This window comes from Sciurus carolinensis, chromosome 12, assembly GCF_902686445.1.
Source record: "Sciurus carolinensis chromosome 12, mSciCar1.2, whole genome shotgun sequence".
In the NCBI taxonomy this organism is placed as follows: Eukaryota; Metazoa; Chordata; class Mammalia; order Rodentia; family Sciuridae; genus Sciurus; species Sciurus carolinensis.
Genome location: NC_062224.1, coordinates 76,180,714 through 76,206,692, shown reverse-complemented (window position 1 = coordinate 76,206,692; position 25,979 = coordinate 76,180,714). Strand labels below are relative to the sequence as shown.

At 42.6% G+C, this 25,979-nt stretch overlaps 1 protein-coding gene across 1 annotated transcript; it reads right to left on the bottom strand.

Annotated features, from left to right (window-relative positions):
- Window positions 1-508: 508 nt before the first annotated feature.
- Batf3 (basic leucine zipper ATF-like transcription factor 3) lies at window positions 509-13,551 on the bottom strand. Its single transcript, XM_047521207.1, has 3 exons — window positions 13,286-13,551; window positions 10,145-10,249; window positions 509-1,401 (listed from the first exon to the last, which is right to left on the bottom strand). Exons 1-3 carry the CDS (start codon window positions 13,361-13,363, stop codon window positions 1,216-1,218), a joined length of 369 nt encoding a protein of 122 aa, XP_047377163.1. The 5' UTR covers window positions 13,364-13,551; the 3' UTR covers window positions 509-1,215.
- Window positions 13,552-25,979: the final 12,428 nt, after the last annotated feature.

Below are 25,979 nucleotides of genomic sequence, written 5' to 3'. Positions count from 1 at the left end.
AGTCAGCAAGTCCTTCACCCTTGGAGGGACTGCAACTTATTTTTCTCCCTTTCTTCTTTTTTAACCATCTACATTTATAACAAAATATTTTCCTTTCTGTTCCCATTTCTTGTTCCCTTTATGACAGGATGGCTCCACCCTCCACATCCCCCCTACAGTTCCAGGGAAATAGAGAATTGAAGGAGGAGGTTGGGGACCACCTTCCCAGATTTTCTTGCTGGTCCCAACTTTAGCTTGGCATTGTTCTACCCTTTCCTGAGAGAACAGAGTGGGACAGGACTTGTGAGAGGAAATTGTTCCTTGCCAGGCATGGTGGCATACTCAGTGGTAAAGTGTTCCTGGATTCAATCCCTAGTACCAAAAAGAAAAAAAAAAAAAAAAAAAAAAAAAACATTCCTCTTCTCCTCTCCCATTATAAATTCCTCCCCATCATAAATAAATTTCCTTTTCAAGTGATTCAGGCTAATAGAAAGTAAGTTTGTCCTCTGCTTCTTCTATACCTACTTATAGAATGGAAAGGTGACCTGGGAATATACACAGCAGTTAGGAAAACAGTCCTGGAATAGAAAATCTTCCATGACAGTGCCATGGGTGTGAGCTGGCCAAGATGGATAAGCCAAACATGAGCCACATCCAACCTGTCCCCTGGTGACCCAGCTGGGTCAAAGACTTCTGAAAGCACAGAGGTGGCTATGAAATCCTGCCCACTTATGTTTTGCCCCAGCCCCAGCGAGAGTGTCTGGGCCAACTACCATGGATATGGCTTTGGGGGAGATGAACAGGAGAGGGAAACAAGACCCATGAGCTATAAAACAACCTGGGGAGACAGGTGATCACCCCAGAAAGAGGAACTGTATTGTGCTCCTAAATTCCAGCAACTTGGAGAAAGGAGAGACAATATCTGTCTTTATTATTATCCCAATTCTAGAGGAAATGATCCTGCAGAACCTACTAGCTGCCAAAGCGGATGAGAAGTGACTCCTGAAGGTGACCTTTCTGCTGGTGGCCTTTCTGCTTGCTGCTCCAGGACTGAGAGTCAGGTGCCTACAGATTGCCATGCTGAGCCAGGTTGCAGAGGCCACAGCTGGCCCTGGAGCTCCCAGGAGGAGACCTGGCCACAGGTGACCCTGCAACAGATGCGGAGGGAAACTTTTCCTCCCAGGTGTGAAAATGATCAAGGCTCCTCACTCAGCAGAGGAGGAGTATCCTCAGGCTTCATCGTGGCAGACAGGTGGCCACCGGGTCCGGCCGAGGCACCTGCACAAAGTTCATGGGGCAGAGCAGCAGCGGGCACATCTTCTCGTGCTCCTTAAGCGCCTCGCTCAGGTGCCTCAGCTCCTCCGTCAGCTTCCCGATCTCCCTCCGCAGCATGGTGTTTTCCTGCTCCAGGCACTCATACTCCTGTTCAAGAAAGACAATCGGCAACTCGGTTCTGAAACCGCATTCCCTTCCTGTCCTCCCAGCGACTCTAAAGTGCACCATGACGCTCACATCCTGCCTGACAAAGGGTTATCGTTTACCTGTGTTCCCTCCACCGCTCACGTTTATTGGCTTACTGTTGGCTTGTGTCCCCTCTCCTCCCACTAGGATCATGAGGACAGAGCTTTGTTTCCTGAAGCAACTCTATGAAGAATAAGTCATCTAATCAATCAATTAGCTATTATTGTTATTATTATTATTATTATGTATTTTATATTATTATTATTATTTTTTTTTTTTAGAGAGAGAGAGAGAGAGAGAGAGAGAGAGAGAGAGAGAGAGAGAGAGGGTTTCGCTATGTTGCCGGAACTGGAGTGCGGTGCCTATTCACAGGTGCCATCCCACTACTGCTCAGTTAAGGAGTTTTGACCTGCTCTGCTCCTGACTCGCAGGGGTTCACCCCTCCTTAGGCAAACTAAGTGATTCCACTGTGGAACTTGGTGCTGATGCCCACAGTGAACTCCTGGGCTCAAGCCGTCCTCCTGCCTCAGCCTCCTGAGCAACTGAGACTCTAGGGGGAGCCACTGAGTCTGGCTGAAGAATAATTTACAAAAAATAAAATGCATCTATTTTAGATGTGTATTTCAATGAGTGTTGGCAATGTACATGCCCATGTTGATCAATATATAGCACATTCCCATCACTCCAGAAACTTCCCTCATATTATTCTGTTCAGTCCCCTCCAAGGCTTATCTGCTTTTTGAAGGTCTCTGCTGGATTCATGCTACACCCTCAGCACCCACCCCCAGCAACCAGGACGGACTGGGAAGGTAACAAATGTTTGCTGATTGAACAAATCAAAGCATGAACCTGTCCCTTGCTGTGGCTTTGCTCCAGCATTCTTCTGTTGTTTCCACCATATCAGAGTTTACAGGCTTAGACTGCAGGGGATCAAAGAGTACCCTCTGCACAACCCACACAATGTAGAAACCTTCCGTAGGTAATTCTAGCCCCCGCATCCATCTTGGGCTGGGCAGTCCCACCTTCAAAGAACAGCCCTTGTCATTTCTGAGCAGCTCTATTAGAAAGGTCTTTGTTGTACTGATCCCAAATCTCTCTCTTCTTCAAACCCACCTACTGGGCTGGGTTCCACCTAATGGAACCACATAGAGTAAATCCAATACTTTTTTCAACATTATAGTTCTTGAAATGTTAGGGGACAGCCCCATACCACTTCCCCTTAGGTATTCTCTGAGCCCAACTGTCTCAGGTTCTCTGAGTTCCTTGTGGCAGGACTATCAGAGCCTCTGCCCTCCTGGACTTCATCCCTGAAACACATTCCAAGTTGCCCGGATCTCTGAGTAAACAACACTCCTTGAATGCAGTACTTGATTCTGGAGATCATGCAAAGAGATCTGCTCCTGGCAGAGGGCTCCCCTACACCAGGCCTGAGGTGCTGGGTATTCTCCACAAGCTTGCAGAGAGCTCCGTCTACATGTGCTGCTTTTCTGTCTCTACCTGGGTGATGACTGCTATGTGGGACCTTAAAGGTATAGCTTTACATCTTTCCCCACTGAATTTCACTCTGTTCATTTGCGCTTCTTCGAGCCAGATGAAAATCTATTTGAATCCTAATTGTGTCATCTCATGGACACGTGATCGCTTTCAGCCATCATAACCTGATAAAAGAAGTTCTTTCTTTTCTTCATCCAAGTCATTAATAAGTTCTCCAAAACCCACTCGTTGCAGAGCCCTCCAGCATGCTAACAGCAACGATCTTCATGCTGACGGTTATATTTAAATCTTGCTAAAATATTCTTTTCTTTTCTTTTCTTTTGGTACCAGGAATTGAACCCAGCAACACTCAACCACTGAGCTACACCCCAGCCCTTTTTTGTACTTTATTTAGAGGCAGGGTCTCACTGAGTTGCTGAGGGCCCACTAGGTTGCTGGGGCTGGCTTTGAACTTGTGATCCTCCTGCCTCAGCCTTCCGAGACGCTGGGATTACAGGTGTGCACCTCTGTGCTGGGCTAAAATGTTGTTTTCAATCATGTCTAGCTTGATTTTTATGGTTAGGCTTTGTTGCCCCAGGCACACCATGAATATCCTGAGCTGGGTACAGCAGGCTTCATTACCCATCACACCCTTTCTTGCTAGTGATCTTTAAGGAGTATCACTAAAGAAGTCTTACCTTACAGCTCCTAAAGACACCTGCAAGTTCTCGTCCCTGCCATTTTACTCATGAAGTTCTCCTCAAGTGAACCACCTTCCTCTTTTCCATATAGGCCCAGTGCAAGCTCACTACCGCCAGGAAGGTTTCCCTGATTGCAGCATCTAAAAAACTGATATCTTTTATTATGAGTTCTTTTCAGGTCTTGTATCACATTCAATCTCACTTATATTAAATAAAATCTCTCCCCAAAGATCAGAAATGCATAGTACCTAGGATCTTCTGCTACCCTCTTCTCTACCCTCACTTGATGGGTCATCAAGCCAGCATCTAGGAGTTCAGTAACTCCTCAGCCCTGTCCTCTGTCTTTTCTTGCCCTTTCCTCCCTCTCTCCCCACCAAGTCCCTACCTGCCTTTAAGAACCAGGGCCCCAAAAGGGTGGCATACAGAGATCATCTCAGTCATTCCTCCACCTCCTGGCCATTACAGAAAGGTTTGCAGGGTGTTCTGAAATACTCTCCGGGATAGCAGGCTTCATTCCCCTACTCCCCAGTCAGGCTTCTCAGGGTCAGTTTGGCTTCACTAGCACTTGGGGCCCATTCTGTCTTCAGTCCACCATCCCCAGGTCCTCATGATCTTCTCTGGCCTCTGACCAGTTCCAGACCTGGAGTCAGAATTCAGTCTATAAACTCAGCAACAAGATCTCCCTGGGCAAGAGGAGGGTCTGGAGGAAAGAACAGGAATGGAGACTGGGGCATCATGGGAAGCTCGCATGCAGCAGAGAAATGAAAGAGGTTGCATGTGTCCCCACACACATGTCACACACACTCTACTTTGCAACTAGAACTGCCCTTTACCTTCAAGTAAAATTGATGAGCTAACATTTTCACTAGATTCCAAAGAGCGGAAAGTTTTCTTCCTCAGGCAGAATATGCCAGAACTGCCCTTTTATGTTTACTTTTTTCTCTGGGAAGATGTTCTGAGCTTCTGAGCTTTGTCTCTGGAAGCCACAAGAAGCCTGGAGGCCTAACGCCTTCCTGAGGTACTTCCACGTTCCCCAAACCTCTGCTTGGAAAGTCTTCAGAGCTGTCTGTCACAAGCCACCAAGCAGGCCCTTCATCTGCCTTCTCCACAGGGACTTTCTCTTCTGGGATTTAGGTTTTACTCACAAATCTGCTGAGGGACTTTTATTGAGCTGAGAGAATAAGAAGGAGAGAAGCAGTAAAAATCTTCAGGTGAGACCAGTTCTATAAAAATGAAAAGAGGAGCTGGTAGAGGAGGAAGAAGGGCCAGAGAACACTGAACGGGAAGAAAAGGGAAAGAATGGAACCCACTTCAGGCAAAGAAGAGATTACTAGATTTAACATAAACACAAAATGAGAAGAAAACATTAAGTTCATTGTGATTTCCAAACAGATGATCAGTCTAGTTCAAATCCTGTGAATCCCTTGCTGGAGGAAGATTTTTGAGGTCACTGTGCTGCCACCCCTGGGAATTTGCCAGGTCACAGTTTCAGAGCACGCACCTAAAATTAGAGGCAGTGAAATCATTGCAAATCCCAGTTCTGCCTCAGAAATTAAGCTGCCTAAGGCAGTGGTTCTCAGTTGGGGCAATTTTGGCAGTCCCCACTTGAGAACATCTGAGAACATTTGCTGGCATCTGGAGACAGTTTTGTTTTTCACAGATAGGGGAGGGAGGTGATATGTATCCAGTGGGTTGAGGACACAGATGTTGCTCAGTGTCCTACAGTGCATAGGACAGCCCCATCCCCACCCCATCACCAACAAGAAATTGTCTATTCTCAGATGTCAACAGTATTAAGGCTCAAAAACCTTGTTCTGGGCACTAAAAGAGGTTGAGTGGGGAACGAGGTGCTGTCTGGGGGTTGTCAGGGTTCAGTGTACCTCTAAGGAAGAAAGCAGGATTGAGATTGGTAGAGAAGCTGATGTGGGTACCAAGGACCAAAGATGAGAATTCTGGAATAAAAAAAACGAGAAGGTAGGAAAAGACCATCAGGAGGACACTGTCACACACAAACCCAATTTCACAAGTGAGACAACTGAAGTTCTGAGAGGCACAATGACATTTCCAAGGTCACAGAGACTTGGGATCTGATCCCTTATGTCCAGGTCAACTGCAACTCTCAGGCAGTGTCAGCAATTTTGCTTTTGGTTGGCAACGCCTGGGCCCAAATTTCCCCATGGTGGTTACCAGAAGTAAGAGGCCATGAGATTTCAGGACTTTACAATTCACCCATTCCCAAGCCTTAAGCTGCTGCACTTCCCAGCAAAAAAAAAAAAAAAAAAAAAAAAAAAAATTGTGTCATCAGCAAGGGCTATACAAATTAGTGTCAAAATCAGTTTCTAAACCAAGTGGGTATGACATGAAATGTTCTCTTAGAACATGCAATATCTGAAAAAACCATGGCAACACATACCACAATCGTATTGCCCAAGTATTTTGTCAGTTTTGTGACATTTAGGGCTCTTGGGGATGGCATTATTGTCTTCCTTTTCTGACTCAAAATTCTTTCTCAGTCTGACATCTTTGGGTGCCTGGTCAAACCAATCTGACCCACTTCTGAGCCATCTTCCAGCTTGTCTCAAGAGACCCTGGCACATCACTTTGGTTCCCACTTGTGAATGTTGGACTCTGGCATGCACCTGATGTTCAGAGATGAATGGAGGTCGAAACCCCCAGGAGAGGTGTAAGTGCATCGAAGGGATGATTTGAAAACTGTAAACATGGAGGCTTGCAGACAGATGCTGGGGATTGCTTCTCATTGCCACAGTCCAGTTGCCAGCAACCGACCCCTGCCCTGGGGGAAACTCTGAGGAATGAGCCAAGCCCTTCTCTCCCTGGGCTACCTTGACCTATCTCACCTTGATGGACAATCATCTAAACAGAAGAGAAAAGTGGGACTTTTAAACAAAAGTCTTTGTGGTGTTCAAAAAAGGCAAGTGAAGAGTGTGAGCTATTTTGACATTAGGAATTCCGCCCAGAGCTGGGATAGCAGAGCAAATGAGGAAAGTCCTTTTGCAGGGATACTGTCTCCAGTAGGAAGCAGGCAGTTTCCCCGAGCACATGAAAGCCTCCCAGGAAGCTGGTGGGTGTTTTGCTGTCATGGTCTCCCTCCTGGATGTGGTCCAGGAGTCTCAAAGGGCTTTATGCTGTGACCCACATCTGTGTGCTAAGTGCTATGCAATCAGGTCACTGGAGCTCAGTAATTCTTTACTACATTCTTTCAACAGTCACCCACACCTCTAGTATGTAGATTTAGTCATTCAACGTCCTACCACTAAACTGCTGGCCATGCAGAACAGGGATTCCCGTAACCATGAAGCTTTCCTGGTAGGAGGCCAGGAATCCACAGGGAAGGGATTATTCATGAGGAACCTTTCGGTCCAGAGATAATGTTCCTCTCATTCTGCACAAAGTTTAGGATGCATTTTTACTTTCCTAAGCCAATTGCTCATCCCCTCACACCTTGTTTGTGTGTAGCTGGGGAGGACAAGTTGAGGGCTAGTTTTGGGGTCTGTAAACAGAGGGGAGCCACTGTCTTGACCTTGACACTGTGTTTCTCAACAGGGCTGCCTTGCTGAGGTGATCTGCCAGTAGTGCATATTCTGATCCACACCTCAAGTCACACCAAGGAAGAGAGAAGGGGGTGTTCTTTCCTGTAGGGACTGGGCTCCAGATCAAGCCACTCCAGTTCTGGAAACAACAGTAGCATAACTGTCAGGCAACAGAGCCTATGAGCAGGAGGATAGGCAAGGGACCCCACGGAAGGATCCACGGTTCAAGAGGGACCAGAAAGAAGTAAAAGTAGTTCCCAGGAAGCTGGTTCACTTGATTATCAAATCCAACAATGTTAGAAATTGAGAGGGAATAATGCTTCATTTGGGGGTCTTTTTTTGACAATGTAGTAGAACTACATGAATACTCTTCTCTCCTTTTTTTTTCCGTGCTGGGGATAGAACCCAGGGCCTACCACATGCTAGGCAAGTGTTCCACCACTGAGCTACATCTCCAGCCAATAAGCTATATGAATATTTATTTTACCTTCTGTTGTAGACAGAATATTGGCCCCTCAAAGATGTCCATATTCGAATCTCTGGAACCTTTGTCTATGTTGCCTCATACAGCAAAAGGGACTTTGCAGATGTGATTGAGAAGAGTAAAATGGGAGATCGTCCTGAATTACCTAGGCAGGTATAATATAATCATGAGGGTCCGTGTATGTGAAAGAGGAGTCAGGAGAGTGAGAAGGAGGTGTGATGATGGAACTAGTATCAGAGTAACAGCACCGAAAAGACTCTACTGGCCATTGCTGGTTTTGAAGATGAAAAGGGATCACAACCTGAGGAACATGGAAGCTTCTAGAAGCTACAAAAGCAAGGAAATGGATCTTCACCAAAGTTTCCAGAAAGAATGCAGCCCCGATGACACCTTGATTTTAGCCCAGTGAAATGCATCTCAGATATCCAACTGCCAAAACTGTAAGGTAGTAAATTTGTTGTTTTAAGCTACCACATTTGTAAGAATTTGTTGCAACAGCAGTAAGAAACGAACACACTTTCTGTGGGAAATCCTATGCTTCCCAAGGACAGGAATGAGATCTTCCTCTTCTTTTTGTGACCTATAATATCTTGTCCACAGGAGTGCTTAATCAATATTTATAGAATGGATCTTCTTGATCTTACTCCATGAAAGATCTTGTTCAAGGCACTTAGTCATCACTGTATACATAATCACTCAGGACTTATAATTGATAATGCACCTGACTTGGATTAGAAACTTCTTGGGGGCTCTCACCGTCAGCTGTACACATGGTCTGAATACAGGGCCGTGCACCAACTATGAGCCACAAGCCCCCTCTGGGGGATATTTGGTAACATGAAGCTAGAACCACAATTGCTTCAGAAGCAAGGAGGAAGGAAGAAAGGAGGCAAAGCAAAGGCATTGCAATTCTTCTGTGGAAATTTTACAGAACTAGTAAAGGCTGGAAAGGCCTTCCCTGACTCTAGCCTGGACGCTCATCTCTTTATAGGGCCCAGCTGTCTTACTTCCAGGAAAGAATCTGACATTTATAACTTATGTCACTCTGTAAATTTATATTGGTGTGTCATATCTCTCTGGAGTATGTGCATTCAAAATTTGTCCTCTGTGCATTGTTAGAAGAGATTTCAGGAGAAGTTCTTCTCCTCCCTCAATTATACATGGTGTCTTTGCTGCCTAAGTTCCAGAATGGCCTTGCTGAGACAATCTGTGATGAGAAAGCATGGTTATTATGGGAATGGCTTTTTATAAAAGCAAGTTCTCTTTGGTTTGCGTGCCCCGTTACCACATGATGCCCTCTGCCATATTTTAATGCAGCAAGAAGGCCCTCACCAGATGCAAAGCAGATGATGGCATCTTGTTTTTGGACATCCCATCCTCTAGAACCTTGAGCCAAATAAACTATTCTTCATAAATTACCCAACCTGTGGTAGTCAGTTATAGCAACAGAAAACAGACTCAGACACCAGGCTTCTGATATGAATAAGAAAAGGTGACTGGTTCTATTAACTACAATGTGAAGATCATGTGAAGACAGTTTCATAGTAAACAAATTTAGCATTCCATTACGAATGTGGTTCATCCCAGGAGCCTGCAGCAGACCCATAGGGAGACATCTAATGTTGAGGTTTGGGTCCAGGACAGGGGATCTGCTGGGAGTAATAAATATTTGGAGTTGATGTTAGAAAGAACAGATTAATAAGTAAATAGATAAATCTCCCAGGGTGAGATGAAGAAAGAGCAAAGTCTGAAACCCTGGTCAACACCATCATTTAAGAAAACAAAGTTAGAAAAGTTAACAAAGAAATTTTTCAAAGGTGAAGAGGATCAGAACTAGGAAATGTGGTCTTTTAGAAGCAAGAGCAGAAGGTTTCAAGAAGAAATGAGTGAAGGGTATCAAAAGTTTCAGCAAGGTCAAGGAGGAGGAGAACAGGAAGAGGGTCCTGGTGGCCTCCAGGAGAGCAGCTTCTACAGAGGTATATGTGTCTACATGCATTAGGTAGAAGAGGGAGGAGCAGGAATGAAATCATAGAAGAGGAATAAACAGAAACTGAAGACACAGACAGTAAGTGTAAGTTGCTCCTTTTTTTTTTTTTCTTCAATACTGCAGATGGCACCCAGGAACTTGCACATGCCAGGTAGGCCCTCTACCCACTCTACCACAGAGCTACACCCACAGCAGAAAGTGGATACTGTTTTTAAAAAGCAGAGAAGTGAAGGAAGGAAAGAAATGGAGCAGGAGCTTAAAAGATAATCAGAACTGAGAAGGGGCACTTTGTCTTGTTTTTTTAATGTGCGAAACTTGAATATGAGAAGCACCCAGTGGACAGGGGAAGAGATAAAGAGGTCTACAAGCAAAGAATAAGAACACTGGACTGGAAAGACCCAGCAGAATTAGATGAGTACAGAATTTAGTAACGACAAGGGCAGTGCCAAAGGCCCAGCACGGCTCCTCCTCATGGCTCTCATGTGGTTCTGCCCTACCACAGTCTTACCTCGTGGAGTTTGTCAGCCTTCTGAGTCTGCTTCTTCCGACTTCTCTGAGCAGCAACTCGATTTTTTTCTCTCCTTCGGACCTTCCTGTCATCATCCTCAGGGCTCTGGGGGATGATATTTGGGGAGGAGTGATGTCGAGGCCCCTTGCCTTGCCCTTCTCTGCCCTCTTTCTTCGCTGAGCTCCACCATTTCCTCTGTTACTGATGTTGCTCCATCAGCTGGCTAACCATAGCTTCTTAAGGGGCACTCACTGCATGCTGGGGTCTGCTTAGCTGTTAGTCCCTGAGACCACCCTGAGAAATGTGTAGTGTGGCTGTCATTTAAAAGATGAGCAATAAGAGGGCTGGGAGTGCTGGATATGGTGGTGCACACCTGAAATTCTCACTTGGGAGGCTGAAGTAGGAGATTGCAAGTTCAAAGCCAGCCTGGGCAACTTAGCCCAGATAGAGTAAGTGCCTAGCCTGAGTGAGGCCCTGTGTTCAATCATTAGTACTAGGGTAGGGGAAGGTAAGGGCTGCAGGCTGGGGCTGTAGCTTGGTAGTAAAGGGCTTGCCTAGCATGTGTGAGGCCCTAGATTCTATAAAAGAAAGATGAGGAATAAGAAACTCAGATAGGTTAAGGAACTTGCTCCAGGTATCACAGCTAATATGGGGGTAAGTAGGAAGTGGAACTCAGGTCTGTTGGTCTCCAAACCAACGTTCACAAACCTCTACCCCACAAAGGCGTATGCCTGGAAAAGTTGTGGTATAAGTGTTGCTCATCTGAGCCTGGGAAAGCTGGAGGCCATCTGCTCTCTGAACTTGCTGTGTGTCAGCCCTTACACACCACACACTAGCAAGTATTTTTGATACTGTGGGCAAATCATGATTACACACTATAACTAATTGCAACTACATAACTCTACCAAGACACACTCCTGACAATGTGCTCATTTGAACAATGCTTGACTGACATTTTGCTTTGGAGGTCAGAGTGAATAAAAAATCAAATTCATGATATGTCTTGAAAGCCTTGCTATCAATGAGATTCAGCCAAATGGAGTCAAATTCTTCAATAGGCATTGCGAAATAGGCAGAATAACACACCTACCATAGTAAAAACACTTCATTATGGAAAACACGGCAAAGGACAGCAGAATTTGCTTTGCAGGATCCCATGAGAAGATATTAAGGGAGAAAAAAATACTACCCTAAGGGCTTTAAAAAAACAAGAGGTGAGTGGGGTACAGACCAAAGAAAGCTCCTCAATTATTCCTATTAATGGAAGCAAATATCAAAAACACCTAATAACAATATTTTCGGTTATCATTTTATTTAGTCTTGTATTCCAAATAAGAAAGACATATCTCCCCAAGTTACTGAAGATAAGAATTTCCAACACGTGCGAAAATAAAAGGAGAAGAAAAAATAACGTACATAACAAATAGAAGTGACCTGGAGACAATGCTGAAGGGTACATGTAAAAATGCAGTACATAATCAGATAAACATAGCCAACATCACAGGGCAGGGACGTGTGGTGTGGAGCATGGAACTTCAGCACAAACTTTAGAATCTCATGGATCCTAATTTTCTCTTATATCATCAATAACATCTTGGGTAAATGGCTTAAATTTTCTGAGTTTCCAATTTTCTCATAAGTGTGGTTCATCCATTCTTTCAATATATAAATATTAATATATATATATGCTCAGTTAATATATATATTATATATATAATATATAATATATATAATATATAATAATATATAATATATATAATAATATATAATATATAATATATATATAATATATATATATATTAACTGAGCATTTACCATGTACCAGGTACTCTCTTAGGCACTAGAAATACTAGTGCAGAACAGAGGCCATTGACTTCTGGTCTTTTCTGCCTAAGGGTATATAGGGTTTGGTGCTAGTATGTCATGCAACTAGACTTTGTCCTGAAGTTCCCTGCACACAGTTCTCCAGTAGTTACTGGCCTTTGTTGAGGTTGCTATTTTTAATTGAATCTCCTATAGTGTTTGTCACTAAATTACGTCTCTTTATTCTCCATAATCAAAAAGGCAGAGGACACAAGGGATTAACATGCATCCTGCCCTCTGGGAACTAACCGTCTAAACTGGATTTATCACCTATCATATGCAGTCACACCTGCCAACCCCACGGGAACATTTAATTAAGGCAGAAAGGTGAGCAAAGCTGTGAGGTACTTGTGTATTAATGATATCTCATTTAGTCCTCACAAAAATCCAGAGAGGTTGTTATATTTTTACAGGTAGGTTAACTGTGGCTGGGAATCAGCAAATTCCCAAGATTACTCAGCTTTGGCGGCCAAGGTGAGACCCAAACTCAGATCTTTGTGACACTCTAGTGTCACTTCATGACACTATGTGCTTGGGAGGAGTCGGTTATAAGAATGAAAGACTCAATCCTGGTCCTAAAGCAGCTGGGTACAAAGCCTCCTAATGGCCATCTCTGCGGGAACATGGTCTAGTTTCCCGTCTGGCTGTAAAAGTTGCTGGGGACATCGCGGTGGACTGACTGGATGGGAGTAAGGAGTTCCCACCAGCACTGGGGGTGAAATCTGCTCACGGAGGGCCCCCACCCCACACTCCTGGGTCGAACGGTCCCGTTCCCCATGTGGGCGGCAGCAAGGAGGGTGGATGTGGGGACGAACAGCCTCTTTAGACTGAATTCCCGCACTTAGCGCTCTAGCCCCCTCCGGGAGCCGCCGGGAAGGGCCGAGCGCGTGGAAAGTGGGATGGCAGCTGACCGCCACGCTGGGCTGGGGCTGCTCCGGATTCCCCACGTGCGGGTGAGTGACGGTTGCCGGGCCCACTTAGGCATGGGCGCCCGCGGGTCTTCACCGTCCGGGGCGCAGAAGCTAACCTAGGCGCCGCGGACACCGAGCTTGAGCTGGGCGACCAGACAGAAGCACACGTCAGGGCCCCTGAGTCTCCCCCCCACCCCCGCCCCCACCCCGGCTGTCCAGTGCTAGGGCTGCGCCCTTCACCCCCGCACCTTAGCGGTCACCCCCCGGAAACTCCAGCACCCACCTCCTCGCCCGCGGCGTCCCTCTCCCTTAGCCCAGCTAGGCGTCTTGCGCCCCTGCGGTCCTCCCTGCGCGCCTAGTCCACTACCTGCGGCTGCGGCTGGTTCCCAGGCGCCGCGACGCTCCTCTGCAGGACGCTACTGTCGGTCAGCAGCCCTTGCGACATGCCGGGCGCTCCTCTGCTCCGCCCCGCCCAGCCGAGCAGCCTGGCGGAGAGCGGCCGCCCGCCCCGACCGCGGCGCTCTGCACGCGGGCCACTGCCTACAGGTGTCCTCGCGCCCCGGGCATCCCCGCGCCCCGGCACCTGCCGGCCTCGGCCCTCTGCCCCGCCCCCTCCGGCTTCCCGCTCTCCCGGCGCTCGCCGGGCCACCCCACCCCTCCCCCAGTCCCAGCACGCTGTCCTTCCCGTCCCCAACTCCGCCCCGCCCCCTCCGTGTCCCACCCCGCCTCATTTCCTCCTCTCCCCGCCCTGTTGCGGCACCTCGGGGTCCCAAATCCCACCCCTGTCGCGGCTTTCCGCAGCGGCCCCTGGCTTCATGGAAGTCACGTGGTGGCTCTGAAACCTAGGAGGGAACGCGAAGCCCACCCACAAGAGGTGACGCCGGGGGGGGGGTGGGGGTCCGGGAGGCACGGCGCAGCCTTTGGGGTCCTTCGACCTCTCTACGGGAACTCGAGTTGAGAAACACAAGTGGGAGGATTTGGGGTTGGTGGTTTTTTCCCGGTCCCATCACGACATCTTCCTGCGCATCGGCCACGCCTCCCTGCGCCCCCTAGCGCGGGTCACAGCCTCGGGGGGACTTTCTCCACGGCGATCTGTCACCTGGGAGAGCCACTCTCACTCCTTCCGCAGCCCAGGAGGCGCAGGCGGGAGGCGGGGTCAGCCGGCTTCACCGAGTCCCACTGCACGCCCCGAAGCCGCGGGCGTCCCAGGGCTTTTCTGCGGGGAGCACCAATCCTTTTTTCCCCGCGTCCCTCGGGGCTGGGCGAGAGAAGTAGGCGGGGCGGCACCTTGGGTGAATTCCCTGAGCGGAGGGTGGTTAGGGGCAGAAACGGCGACAGGCTTTTCTGAAAGCAAATTTGCCGCCTTGGAACGTCACTTGACAGATTCGGGAATATGGGTCCGCCACACTACGTTTAAAAGGACCGGATCTTTTTTTCTTTTTCAAGATGAAAGTGACAGGTGTCTGTCTACGATGTGGATGTCACTCTCATACCATACTGGACACTGGCAGAGGTATGGAGTGTTCACCTCCACCTGCCTACCTGTTAAAAGCCAAGATGATTGTATTCAGCAAAGGAAAACTAGAGGTTACGCTTTTGTCGTCTACATGCTATGAGCATCGGGGAAACAAAGATAACCGCGAATCTAGGTGGACCGGTGGGATCTACTTCAGAAGTTCCTTTCCTCGTGGTTGTCACTTTGGCCTTTAGCGCGGCAGTGTGTGGATAGGAGACAGGCCTGTCTGTTTTCTAGTGTACGTGGCTCTCCGCTAGGATTTAAGACCCCATCTTTGCTAAAGTTTTCAGAGGAGGCTGCGTGAACTTGGCAGCTTGGCTGCTGGCAGAAAAGCTAGTGGAGATTCTGACAGGGGCCTTGGACAACTGAGGCCAGAGGAGGGAGTGCCAGGCAGAGGGAGGGCAGAGAGTGGTCGCAGCACTATGGTCACCTTGCTGCATGCAACACCAGGGCTAAACCATTCTACCCCGGTTTTTTCACTACTGAACATGACTCATGGTTGCCTTGGGCTATTACTTTTACATGTCACTCAGTTCGCACAATGCGCCTAGCACAGCGCTCTGCACACAAGTGCTTGCACTCACTGGTCAACTGAGAGCTGCCTTTCTCAGGAAATTCAAAGGACTCTAACAGAACAAGAAAACCTCTGTTGCAAATGTCATAATGTTCAGAACTGCTTTCTTTCCCCAATGTTGGTTATGAAAGGAAAGGGCAAGGTAAAACCCCACTGGACTTTAAGGACACTTCCTTGCTTCATTCTGGTTGTTGCCATTTCTGTTCCTGCTGAACCACACCATATTCTGAGTTCTTTGAGGCTATACCTTCCCATATCTCTCCCCAGGGGTCCTGGGACCATGTCCCAGCACAAAGAACTCTTCACATAGGCTTAATCTTCTCCTTATGTTATGCATAAGAGATCAATTTGATCTGCATATCATGCATCAGCTAATGAATTAAATAGATACAGAAATAAAAATCAGAGAGAAGTAAATCCTTATTAATGCCCTGAGAACAAAACAAGGAGAGAATCTTCTAAGACTATGCTTGATAGGAGAAATGACATTGGTAAGATCTGAACTACCCAAAGTGCTAAATTGTTTTCAATGGCAGTATAACTAGAAATTTAAAACAAATTGGGAAAATATAGTGCTTATGAGCAAGCACTAATAGATTAAACTATTAAATCTAGCCCATGAAAAGAAATCAGAAAAATACTGAGACAACCCCACAAAGGTAAATTGCACCAGTGACAATGAACTGGCATTTCCCAACAGAGAAAGTAATCAAGGAAAATAGAGAAGAAAAAATATATTAAAATAAAAATCCTTATAAAATATTAAATTAGCAAAATACCTACTGGAAATTAGTAAATAGTTACTGGCTTCATTGTAAATCAGTGCAAATCTATTAGAAAGCAATTGTATTATAACTTCTAAGAACTATATGTTATCACTTTGACTCTGTTTTCCCACTTTTATAAATCATCCCAGGAAGATTCTTGAAGATACTCAAGAGAAAAATACTATATTCACTAAAAGTTCAATACACTTTAAGAGTGAAATTTTGCAAGCAATATAAATGTTCAATTATAGTTGAATGGCTTAACAAATCCTCTCATAGGATAGAATGTATCCTTAAAATTTACAAGCATGTAGTCAAATTTTGTCTGCATGAAGATTCATTTGAAGTGAGGTAAAGAGAGGGAAAAAAATAAGCACACCAAAAAGTACATGTATAATGTGTATAAAAATCTATGCATATGAAGAAAGATTGGAAGAAAATATACCAAGGTGGTAGCATTTTTCTTGTGATAGTGAAATATTAAGTAATTTCTTTTATCTGTCTTTTAAAATTTTTTGGAAAACTGTTTTGTGTTCACATCTTCAAACATTTCATATTTATAATTAATAAACATATGTTTATATTATTCCCTTCCCTGGTACTAAGCTCATTTGCCACAGGGGAATGCCAACACTTATCTGATCAAGAAGAATATGTCCCTCCAGCCTGTTTTTCCTACTTTTCTGTAATATTTTCTGGTTCGTTTTAACCTTCTTAAGTCAGAAGGAAAAAGAAAAATGAAAATGAAGAAAAGATAAACAAGAAAAAAACATTTCAAATGTCTTTTTTATTTGTATTTTTTTTCTTAAACTGAGAAGAGAAATGATATGATTTGGCAATTTCCTATTAATACCACAATGACCCTGGATTACATCTTTGGGGATGGGAGGTGCAGGAGGTTTTATAGCTCAGTGGTCAAATCCACTGGTGAGTCACGTCACAAGAAGATATCTCTTTATGAAAACAAGTCACTCAAATGCTAGAAAATTCTGTCACTAGTTCACTTTTGCTTTTCTCTCTTAGGGAAATTGACCTTTTGGTAATAGTACTCTCACTGGACTTTCTCAGAAGATGGTCCTGTGGGCTTCTGGTGGGGCTAAGTAATAGAGAGTTGAAGGCAGAAACCACTGTTTACTAGAAGCCAGTCACTGTTTTTGGCCACAGTTCTAGGCACCAGGATACAATAGTGAAGAAAAGTCATGCCTCAGGAGGCTCGCATTGTAGAGGAGAGAGACAGACAATAAACAAAATGTAGCGTGTTAGATGGTGATATGTTTTATGAAGAAATATGAAGCAGGGACAAGAACTAGGGATTAGCGGGAGGGTGAACATCTGGGAGAAGTGGACCAAATGGTACCAACAGCAAATGCAAAAACCCAATGGAAGCATGCCTGACCATTCAGGAAACTGCAGGAGGCTCATGTGACTGGAGTGGAGTGAGGAAGGTGTGGATACCAAGAAATGAGGTCAGAAAAGTAGTAAGAGCCAAGGTCATGCTGAGCCTTCCAGGCTACATGACTTTTACTTAGAGTGAGATGGCCAACACTGGAGGCTTTTGAGCAGAGATACAATGATCTTATTTGAGTGTTTATGGGGTCACTTTGGCCCCTGTGTTAAGAATAGACTGAAAGGGGCAAGGAAGACACAGGAGGTGATGGCAATAATCAGGAGACTGGGGATGTGTTTGGGAAGATATTGGGAACAGCAGAGGCTGAGGCAAATTTGCTGGAAGTTACTGAACTTAAGCTTCAGGATGCCTCGCTTGCACAGGTCTCTGTCATGGCCCAGAAGGGGCCTAGCAATGTGTGCACAGGGTGATAAATTTTAATAAAATTTGCAAAAATGCAATACTTAAACCATAATGGTTAAGACCACTGTTTTCAGGGCTGGAGTTGTGGTTCAGTGGTAGAGCGCGTGCCTAGCATGTGTGAGGCACTGGGTTCGATCTTCAGCGCCACATATAAATAAATGAATAAAATAAAGATCTCTCAACATCTAAAATATACTTAAAAAAAAAAAAAAAAAAAGACCAACCACTGTTTTCACCTCATCATTCCCTCAGTCTCCTCAGGAAGAGTCCAAAGGAGGGCTTGATCAGAAATATTTGCCCATTAGGATATATGCATGGGGTTTGCAGTCACTTTTATGTGGAGTCACATTTTTGCTAGTTATATGGTCTCCAGAAATATTTCCACTGTTTTATACCAGGAATTGAACCCAGAGGCACTTAACCACTGAGCCACATCCCCATCTCCAGCCCTTTTTATTTTTTATTTTGAGACAGGGTGTCACTAGGTTGCTTAGGGCCTTGCTTAATTGCTCAGACTGGCCTCCTGCCTCAGCCTCACCAATTGCTGGGATTACAGGCCTGCACCACCACACCCAGCCAACAGTATATTTTGTACTAAGACAATAATATCCTTCACTGCCAGAAATATGTGGGTAGAGCCAGATGCGGTGGCACACACCTATAATCCCAGCAGCTCGGGAGGCTGAGGCAGGAGGAGAGAGAGTTCAAAGCCAGTCTCAGCAAAATTGAGGTGCTAAGCAACTCAGTGAGACCCTGTCTCTAAATAAACACAAAATAGGGCTGGGGATGATGTGGCTCATTGGTGGAGTGTCCCTGAGTTCAATCACCAATACTTAAAAAAAAAGAAAGAAAGAAAAAGAAAGAAAGAAAGAAAGAAAGAAAGAAAGAAAGAAAGAAAGAAAGAAAGAAAGAAAGAAAGAAAAGAAAGAAAAGAAAAAAGAAAGAAATATGTGGGTGTTGAAGGAGAAAACCAGATTTGAAATGCACAGCCCCGGCAGCTGTACATTTGAAATCCCTCACATCATCACACATGTAAGATTGAAAGCAGAGGATTCTTCAGTTCTTGTTTACATCTAGTCAAAATAGAATTCTCTTTTGTCAGGAATGAAATCAACAATATGGCTAAAACAATTATGAATGTAACAGGGTTTTTTCTTTTTCTTGTTAACGGGAGTGATAACATTTCATAAAACTTGGATCTCACACTTTGTTTTGAATACTCTCTTTATTCTCTTACATCAGTCAAGTTTGTTCAGAACATTACAATAGGCATGAAGGGAAAAAATAAATGCAATTTAAAAAACTCGATGTGTCCAAAGTATATTATATGAAACCATGCCATTACTCTTAGAAAAAAGAAAGCATTCCAAATTAATATTTTGGTGGAAGAACAAGAACACCGTCAAAGATGGCGCGTGTAAGGTTTCAGTGCAAGAAGTGTTTCATCCCAGTTAGTTTAGAGAAGCGCTGCAGTGGTGCCTAAGATTTGAAATATTCAAATCCTTTAAGGTTTCTGAATGGAAACTGAAACGATGCACGAGTTCAGTGGCTTTCGATTTCCTGCTTTATCTCAGAAATATATGGATGATCTTTGCCATGAGCTACTTCCATGATTGCAATGCCTTCTTCAGGACTTTTTCTCCGCAGCTTTGTTTTCCAGGCCCGTGTACACTCTTCCCAGCTTCAACCACACAGAGGCCACGTTGAGGGAGTGCAAAGGATAGATCTCACTGTAGAATCTGACACCTTAACCACCACTTGAAAAAATGTAGAGCATCTCAATAAACAAATTAGAATTACAAACTCCTGTTCACAGATGAAGAGCACCGTTTTTTGTTATCCCTATATATTTATGAATTAAAAGAACCAAAAGAAAAAATATGCAGAATTCAGGAAATGTAAAAAAACAGATAATGATAATTAATTGAAATCATTAGAAAGGCAAATTATAATAACAAATTTAAGGCTCTACTTGAGGCAATAGTTCATTCTGAGGAAAAGATAAATGTCAATTGGAAGTAATGTGCAGGCTTTTGAATGGTTTGATGATCCTATAATGAGGTTGTACAAGCACAAATAAATATTGACATTGGTGATGATAATATCAAATTCATAATATGCCACTATAATGAGGACATCAGTGACAAATTGGTTATTGAGTCTCATCATTTGTAAGAATATTTAAGATGAATTACTGGAAAAGAAGACATAAAATGCCCTGAAAAGTGACAATTCATGTATTTTTCTTTTTCCAGTGAGAAAGTTTTTATTCGCTGCAGCCAGTTGCTCATGTTCCAGATATGAAGCACCTTCTTTCTTGGCAATGTGGTCTTTCTTAAGTGGTCCCATGAATACTCCATAGTCTCAATTCATATATTTTTAAAAGTGAATAGATTTTTGGACTGGGGTTGTGGCTCAGTGGTAGAGTGCTTGCCTAGCACATGTGAGGCACTGGATTTGATCCTCAGCACCACATATAAATAAATAAATAAATAAATAAATAAATAAATAAATAAATAAAATAATAGATTTCTCTGAGTTTGACAACTCTAAAAAATTACATATTACTAATAAATAATATGCTGTCAGGCTGAAAAAAAATCTGGATTTTTGTTTGTTTGTTTGTTTGTTTTGGCTGGGGATTGAAGCCAGGGCCTCATGGATGCAAGCACTCTACCACTGAACTACATTTTCATCCCTCAAATATTTTTTAAACTCTAATTTTCATTCACAGTGTGAAAAGACTGAATATCTTTTTAGTTTTTCTGTAGAAAATGGAATTACAGACTCACCGTCTTACAGAGAGAGAGGCAAAAAGTAGCTCAAAAGTGTAAGGAAGGGCTGGGGTTGTAGCTTAGTGGAGGGGCGCTTGCCTAGCATGTGTGAGGCGCTGGGTTCGATCCTCAGCACCTCATATAAATAAATTAATTAATTAAATAAAGGTGTTGTGTCAATCTACAACAAAAAAGTCTTTAAGTGTAAGGAAAAAGTATTATAGAAATTATTAATAATACAGAATTTTCTTAATTTGGGGGACTTGCCACCTTTTAAAATTTGTAGTTTGTTGTGGCTTTTTTTTAGAATAAGAAAATTACTTTCCTAATTCCAGCCCTGTTAGTCAACAGTCATTGACATTTGGGGCAATAGGTAGCTAGCTAGCTAGTCAGCTAGTTAACTTTATAACCTTTAATATTTTTGATACTTGGTCATATATGATAACAAAATCTGGACTCCATTGAAAACATATAGAAGAAAAAGGTTCCCCATAATCCAACCACCAGCACAGGGATAAATATTAACATTTGGCATTTCTTGCTTTTCCACCGTTTTCTATTCACACACCTGTGCATGTGTGTGTGCATGAAATCATACTCAAACCTACTTTTCCACTTAGGAACATCATAAATATCTTTGTATGAAAATAAATATACATCTACATCATTATCGTTTTGTTTCTTTTTAAAAATTAAACTTTTTAATTTTGAGATATCTGTAGATTTTCTTGCCTGAGACCCTGTGTACCCTTTACCCAGTTTTCCCCAATGGAAAATCTTGCAAAATTATAGGCTGGTATCACAACTGAGAAGGATATTGACAGTGAAAATACGGAACTTTCCATCACCCAAAGAGCCCTCGTGTGGCCCTTTAATAGTCACAACCACTTCTCTCCATGCTTGTCCCACCCACTCCTCAACCCCTGGCAACCACCAACCTTTTCTCCGTTTCTGTAATTTTGTCATTTCAAGAATGTTGCACATAAATGTAATCTTACAGTGCATCACCTTTTGAGATTGTCTCTTTTACACTTGGAATACTTCTCCATGCAATAAACACAACAGAGTGTACCATTTATTATTAACGATGGTTTCCCAGTTCTTGGCTACTTCAAATAAAACTGCTACAAACATTCATAATACAGGATTTTGTGTAAGCATAAGTATTCATTTATCTGGGATAAATACCCAGGAGTACAATTTCTGGGTCATAGAGTAGTTGAATGTATAGTTTTTTAAAATATTTTTTTAGTTGTAGATGGACACAATACATTTATTTATTTTTATGCGGTGCTGAGGATGGAACCCAGTGCCTCACACGTGCTAGGCAAGTGCTCTACCACAACACCAGCCCCAAATGTGTCGTTTTTAAAGAAACTTAAAACTTTTTAAAGAAACTGCCAACATGTTTTCCAGACTCTATGTTTAAATTCTCACCAGCAATGTATGAGTGATTCCATTTCTCTGCATGCTTTCCAGCATTTGATGTTATCACTTTAAAAAAAATTTTAGTCACTCTTATAGGTTTTTAGTGATAGCTCATCAAGGTTTTAATTTGCATTTCCCAAGTGGTTAATGATGTTGAATATCTTTTCATCTTTGCCAGCCATATCTGCTCTTCCATGAAATGTTTCTATCTTTTGTGTGTTTTTTAGTTGGGATTTTTTGTTGTTTCATGACTGAGTTTCAGAAGTACTTTATATATTCTAGGAACCAGTCCTTTGTCAGATGTATTGTTTGCAAATATTTTCTCCCATTCTGTAGTATGTCTTTTCATCCTTTCGACATCCTTTCACAGAGCAAAATTTTTAACTTTGATAAAGTTCAATTTATCAGTTTTTCCTTTTATGGATTATATTTTTGTCACCAAATCTAAGAACTCTTTGCCTAGCATTATGCCCTGAAGATGTTTTTTTCCAGTGGTTCAGGGAATTGAAGCCAAGGTCTTGTGTATTCCTGTTTTTTTCTAAAAGTTTTATAGTTTTTCATTTTATACTTAAACATGTGGTCCTTTTTAAGCCTATTTTTCTGTAGGCTGGGTCGCTTAGGTTGATGTTCATCTCTTTCACCTATAGATGTCCAATTACTCAAGCACCATTTGTTGAAAGGCTATTTTCCTCTGTTGAGTTACTTTGGCACTTTTGTCAAAAAGCAGGTGTCCACAAACCCAAATAAATACAATTTTCTCATACTAGACAAAGGGGCCAAAAATATGCAATGGAGAAAAGATAGCCTCTTCAACAAATAGTGCTGGGAGAATTGGAAATCCATATGCAACAGAATGAAACTAAACCCATATCTCTCACCATGCACGAAACTAAACTCAAAATGGATTAAGGATCTCGGAATCAGACCAGAGACCTTGCATCTTATAGAAGAAAAAGTAGGTCCAGATCTTCAACATGTCGGCTTAGGACCAGACTTCCTCAACAGGACTCCCATAGCACAAGAAATAAAAGCAAGAATTAATAACTGGGATAGATTCAAACTAAAAAGTTTTCTCTCAGCAAAGGAAACTATCAGCAATGCGAAGAAAGAGCCTACAGAGTTGGAGAAAATCTTTGCCAATCATACTTCAGATAGAGCACTAATCTCCAGAATCTATAAAGAACTCAAAAAACTCTACACCAAGAATGCAAATAATCCATTCGACAAATGGGCTAAGGAAATGAATAGACACTTCACAGAAGAAGATCTATAAGCAATCAACAAACATATGGAAAAATGTTCAACATCTCTAGTAATAAGAGAAATGCAAATCAAAACCACCCTAAGATTCCATCTCACCCCAATTAGAATGGCGATTATCAAGAATACAAGCAACAACAGGTGTTGGCGAGGATGTGGGGAGAAAGGTACACTCATACATTGCTGGTGGGGCTGCAAATTAGTGCAGCCACTCTGGAAAGCAGTATGGAGACTCCTTAGAAAACTTGGAATGGAACCACCATTTGACCCAGCTATCCCACTCCTTGGCCTATACCCAAAGGATTTAAAATCAGCCTATTACAGAGATACAGCCACATCAATGTTCATAGCTGCTCAGTTCACAATAGCCAGATTGTGGAACCAACCTAGATGTCCCTTCAATTGATGAATGGATAAAGAAACTGTGGTATATATATACAATGGAATATTACTCAGCCATAAAGAATGATAAAATTATGGCATTTGCAGACAAATGGATGAAATTGGAGAATATCATGCTAAGTGAGATAAGCCAATCTCAAAAAAACAAAGGAAGAATGATATCGCTAATAAGTGGATGATGACACATAATGGGGGGTGGGAGGGGTTAGTGTTGGGGTTGGAGTTGGGTTTAGGGAGGGGGGCAAGAATGGAGGAAGGAAGGACTGTATAGAGGGAGGGGAGGGGTGGGGGAGAAGGGAAAAAATGGCAGAATGAATCAAACAACATTACCCTATGTAAATTTATGATTACACAAATGGTATGCCTTTACGCCATGTACAGGCAGAGAAACAACATGTATCCCATTTGTTTACAATAAAAAAAAAAGTAAAAAAAAAAAAATTAACAGGAGTCAAGAACTTGAAAAAAAAAAAAAAAAAAAAAGCAGGTGTCCATAATTGTGGGAGTTTGAATTGTCTATTCTGTTTCATTGATTTACGTGTCTGTTTCTATGCCAAGACTTTACAACCTCTATTATAATAGCTAATGTATTCAAATCGGATAGTCTGATTTCTTCTTTTTAAAGATGATTTTAGCCTTTCTAGTTCCTTTGTCTTTCCATGTAAATTTTAGGACAATCAGGTGTATATCTACAGAAAAATATTTCTGGGATTTTAACAGGACTTTTGTTTAACACAGTCACGCACTACTTAGTGGTGTTTTGGTCAACAACAGACTGCATATATGACAGTGGTCCCGTAAGAATATAAGGAGGTGATACCACAGGGGCACCCTCTTTAAGAAAAATCATTCAAGTGTAGATATTAAGGTTAAAATGTAATTAAAATGAGAAAATAGCCTAATGAGTTGTGGTCATCATATGAGATCATGTGACATGACTCCTGTGTCTGTGTTGATCTGGTATAAACACACCTACTGTGCTGCTTGTTGTATAAAAGTGCAACATACAATTATATATAGCACATGATACTTAATAATAAATGACTATGTTACTGGTTCATGTATTTAAACTCTATATTATTATTGTTGTTGTTGTTATTACTATTATAGCTTTATAGTTATACATAGTAGTTGGGTCCATTCCAACAGACTCATACATGCATGGAAATGGTTTCAATTCATGATCTCCCCCACTTTCCCTGCCCCTTTTCCTTCCTGTCCTCCCTCCCCTTCCCATTTTCCTTCCCCTACTCTACAGACTTCCTTCTGACCTATTATTTTGTATTAATTAATTTAATTTGTATTCGATTGGTTCTTTATGTTATCTTATCCTTCCCTCCCCCTTTCAATTATTTTACTGTAGCTTCTGCATATAAGAGTAAACATTCAACCTTTGAGTTTCTGAGTTTTGCTAATTTCACTTACCATCTCCATCCATTTACCGGCAAATGCCATCATTCATTCTTTTTTTAAATGGCTGAGAAGAATTTCACTGTATGTATATACCACAGTTTCTTAATCCATTCATCTATTGACCGACATCTAGCTTGATTCCATAGTCTAGCTATTGTGAATTGTGCTGCTATAAACTTTGATGTGACTGTGTCACTGTAGTATGCCAATTTTAGATCTTTGAAGAAAATACCAAGGAGTGGGATATCTGGGAACACTACACTTTTTGAACATTATTTTATAGTGCATTCCTTCCACTTATTAAAAAAGTTTACAGTGTGCTGTGTTAACTAGTAGCAGCCTTCTGCATCTTGTGTTGATTACATCATTTTCTCATGTGGTTGCCTTAATCATGTGTGTATGGTATTTAATCTCTGAGATATATGTGTGTATATTTATCTCAAGTACCCTATATGTGTGTTGTAGGCTAGACCATGTAAGTGTGTATAAGTACATTCTGTGATGTTTGCACTGTGATGAAATTGCCTGACACTGAATTTCTCAGAACATACCCCCATCACTAAGCAATGCAAGACAATATATAAATCTGGGAGGAACTGACAGGTTGAGTCTTTCAATCCATGAACACAGTAGGTGTCTCTATTTTCTTCTTTGATTTCTTTTAGCATACAAGTCCTATTCACATTTTATTTGGTTTACAACTAATCATTTTTTTCCCACTGATTGCAAATGGTGTTTTATTTTTAATTTTAGTGTTGCGTGTAAAGATGTAATTGATTTTTGTAGGTTTCTCTTGTGTTGAGTGATCTTACTGAACTCACTTAGTGGGTCTAGGAGATTTTTTTGTAGATTCCTTGGGATTTTCTATGTAGATATACTATATTCATTTCCAAACCTTCCATTCAAGGATTTAAAAATTTTTTTTTCCTTGAAACCTATGACATCCATGAATTATTTAGAAGAGTGCTTAGTCTAATTGTTTGGAGATTTTCCTGCTATCTTTGTTACTGAATTCTAGTTTGATTTCATCATGGTCAGAGAATACTCTCAGGATGATTCTAATTCTTTTTAACTTGTTAAGGTTTGTTTTATAGCCCAGGATATAATCCATCTTGTT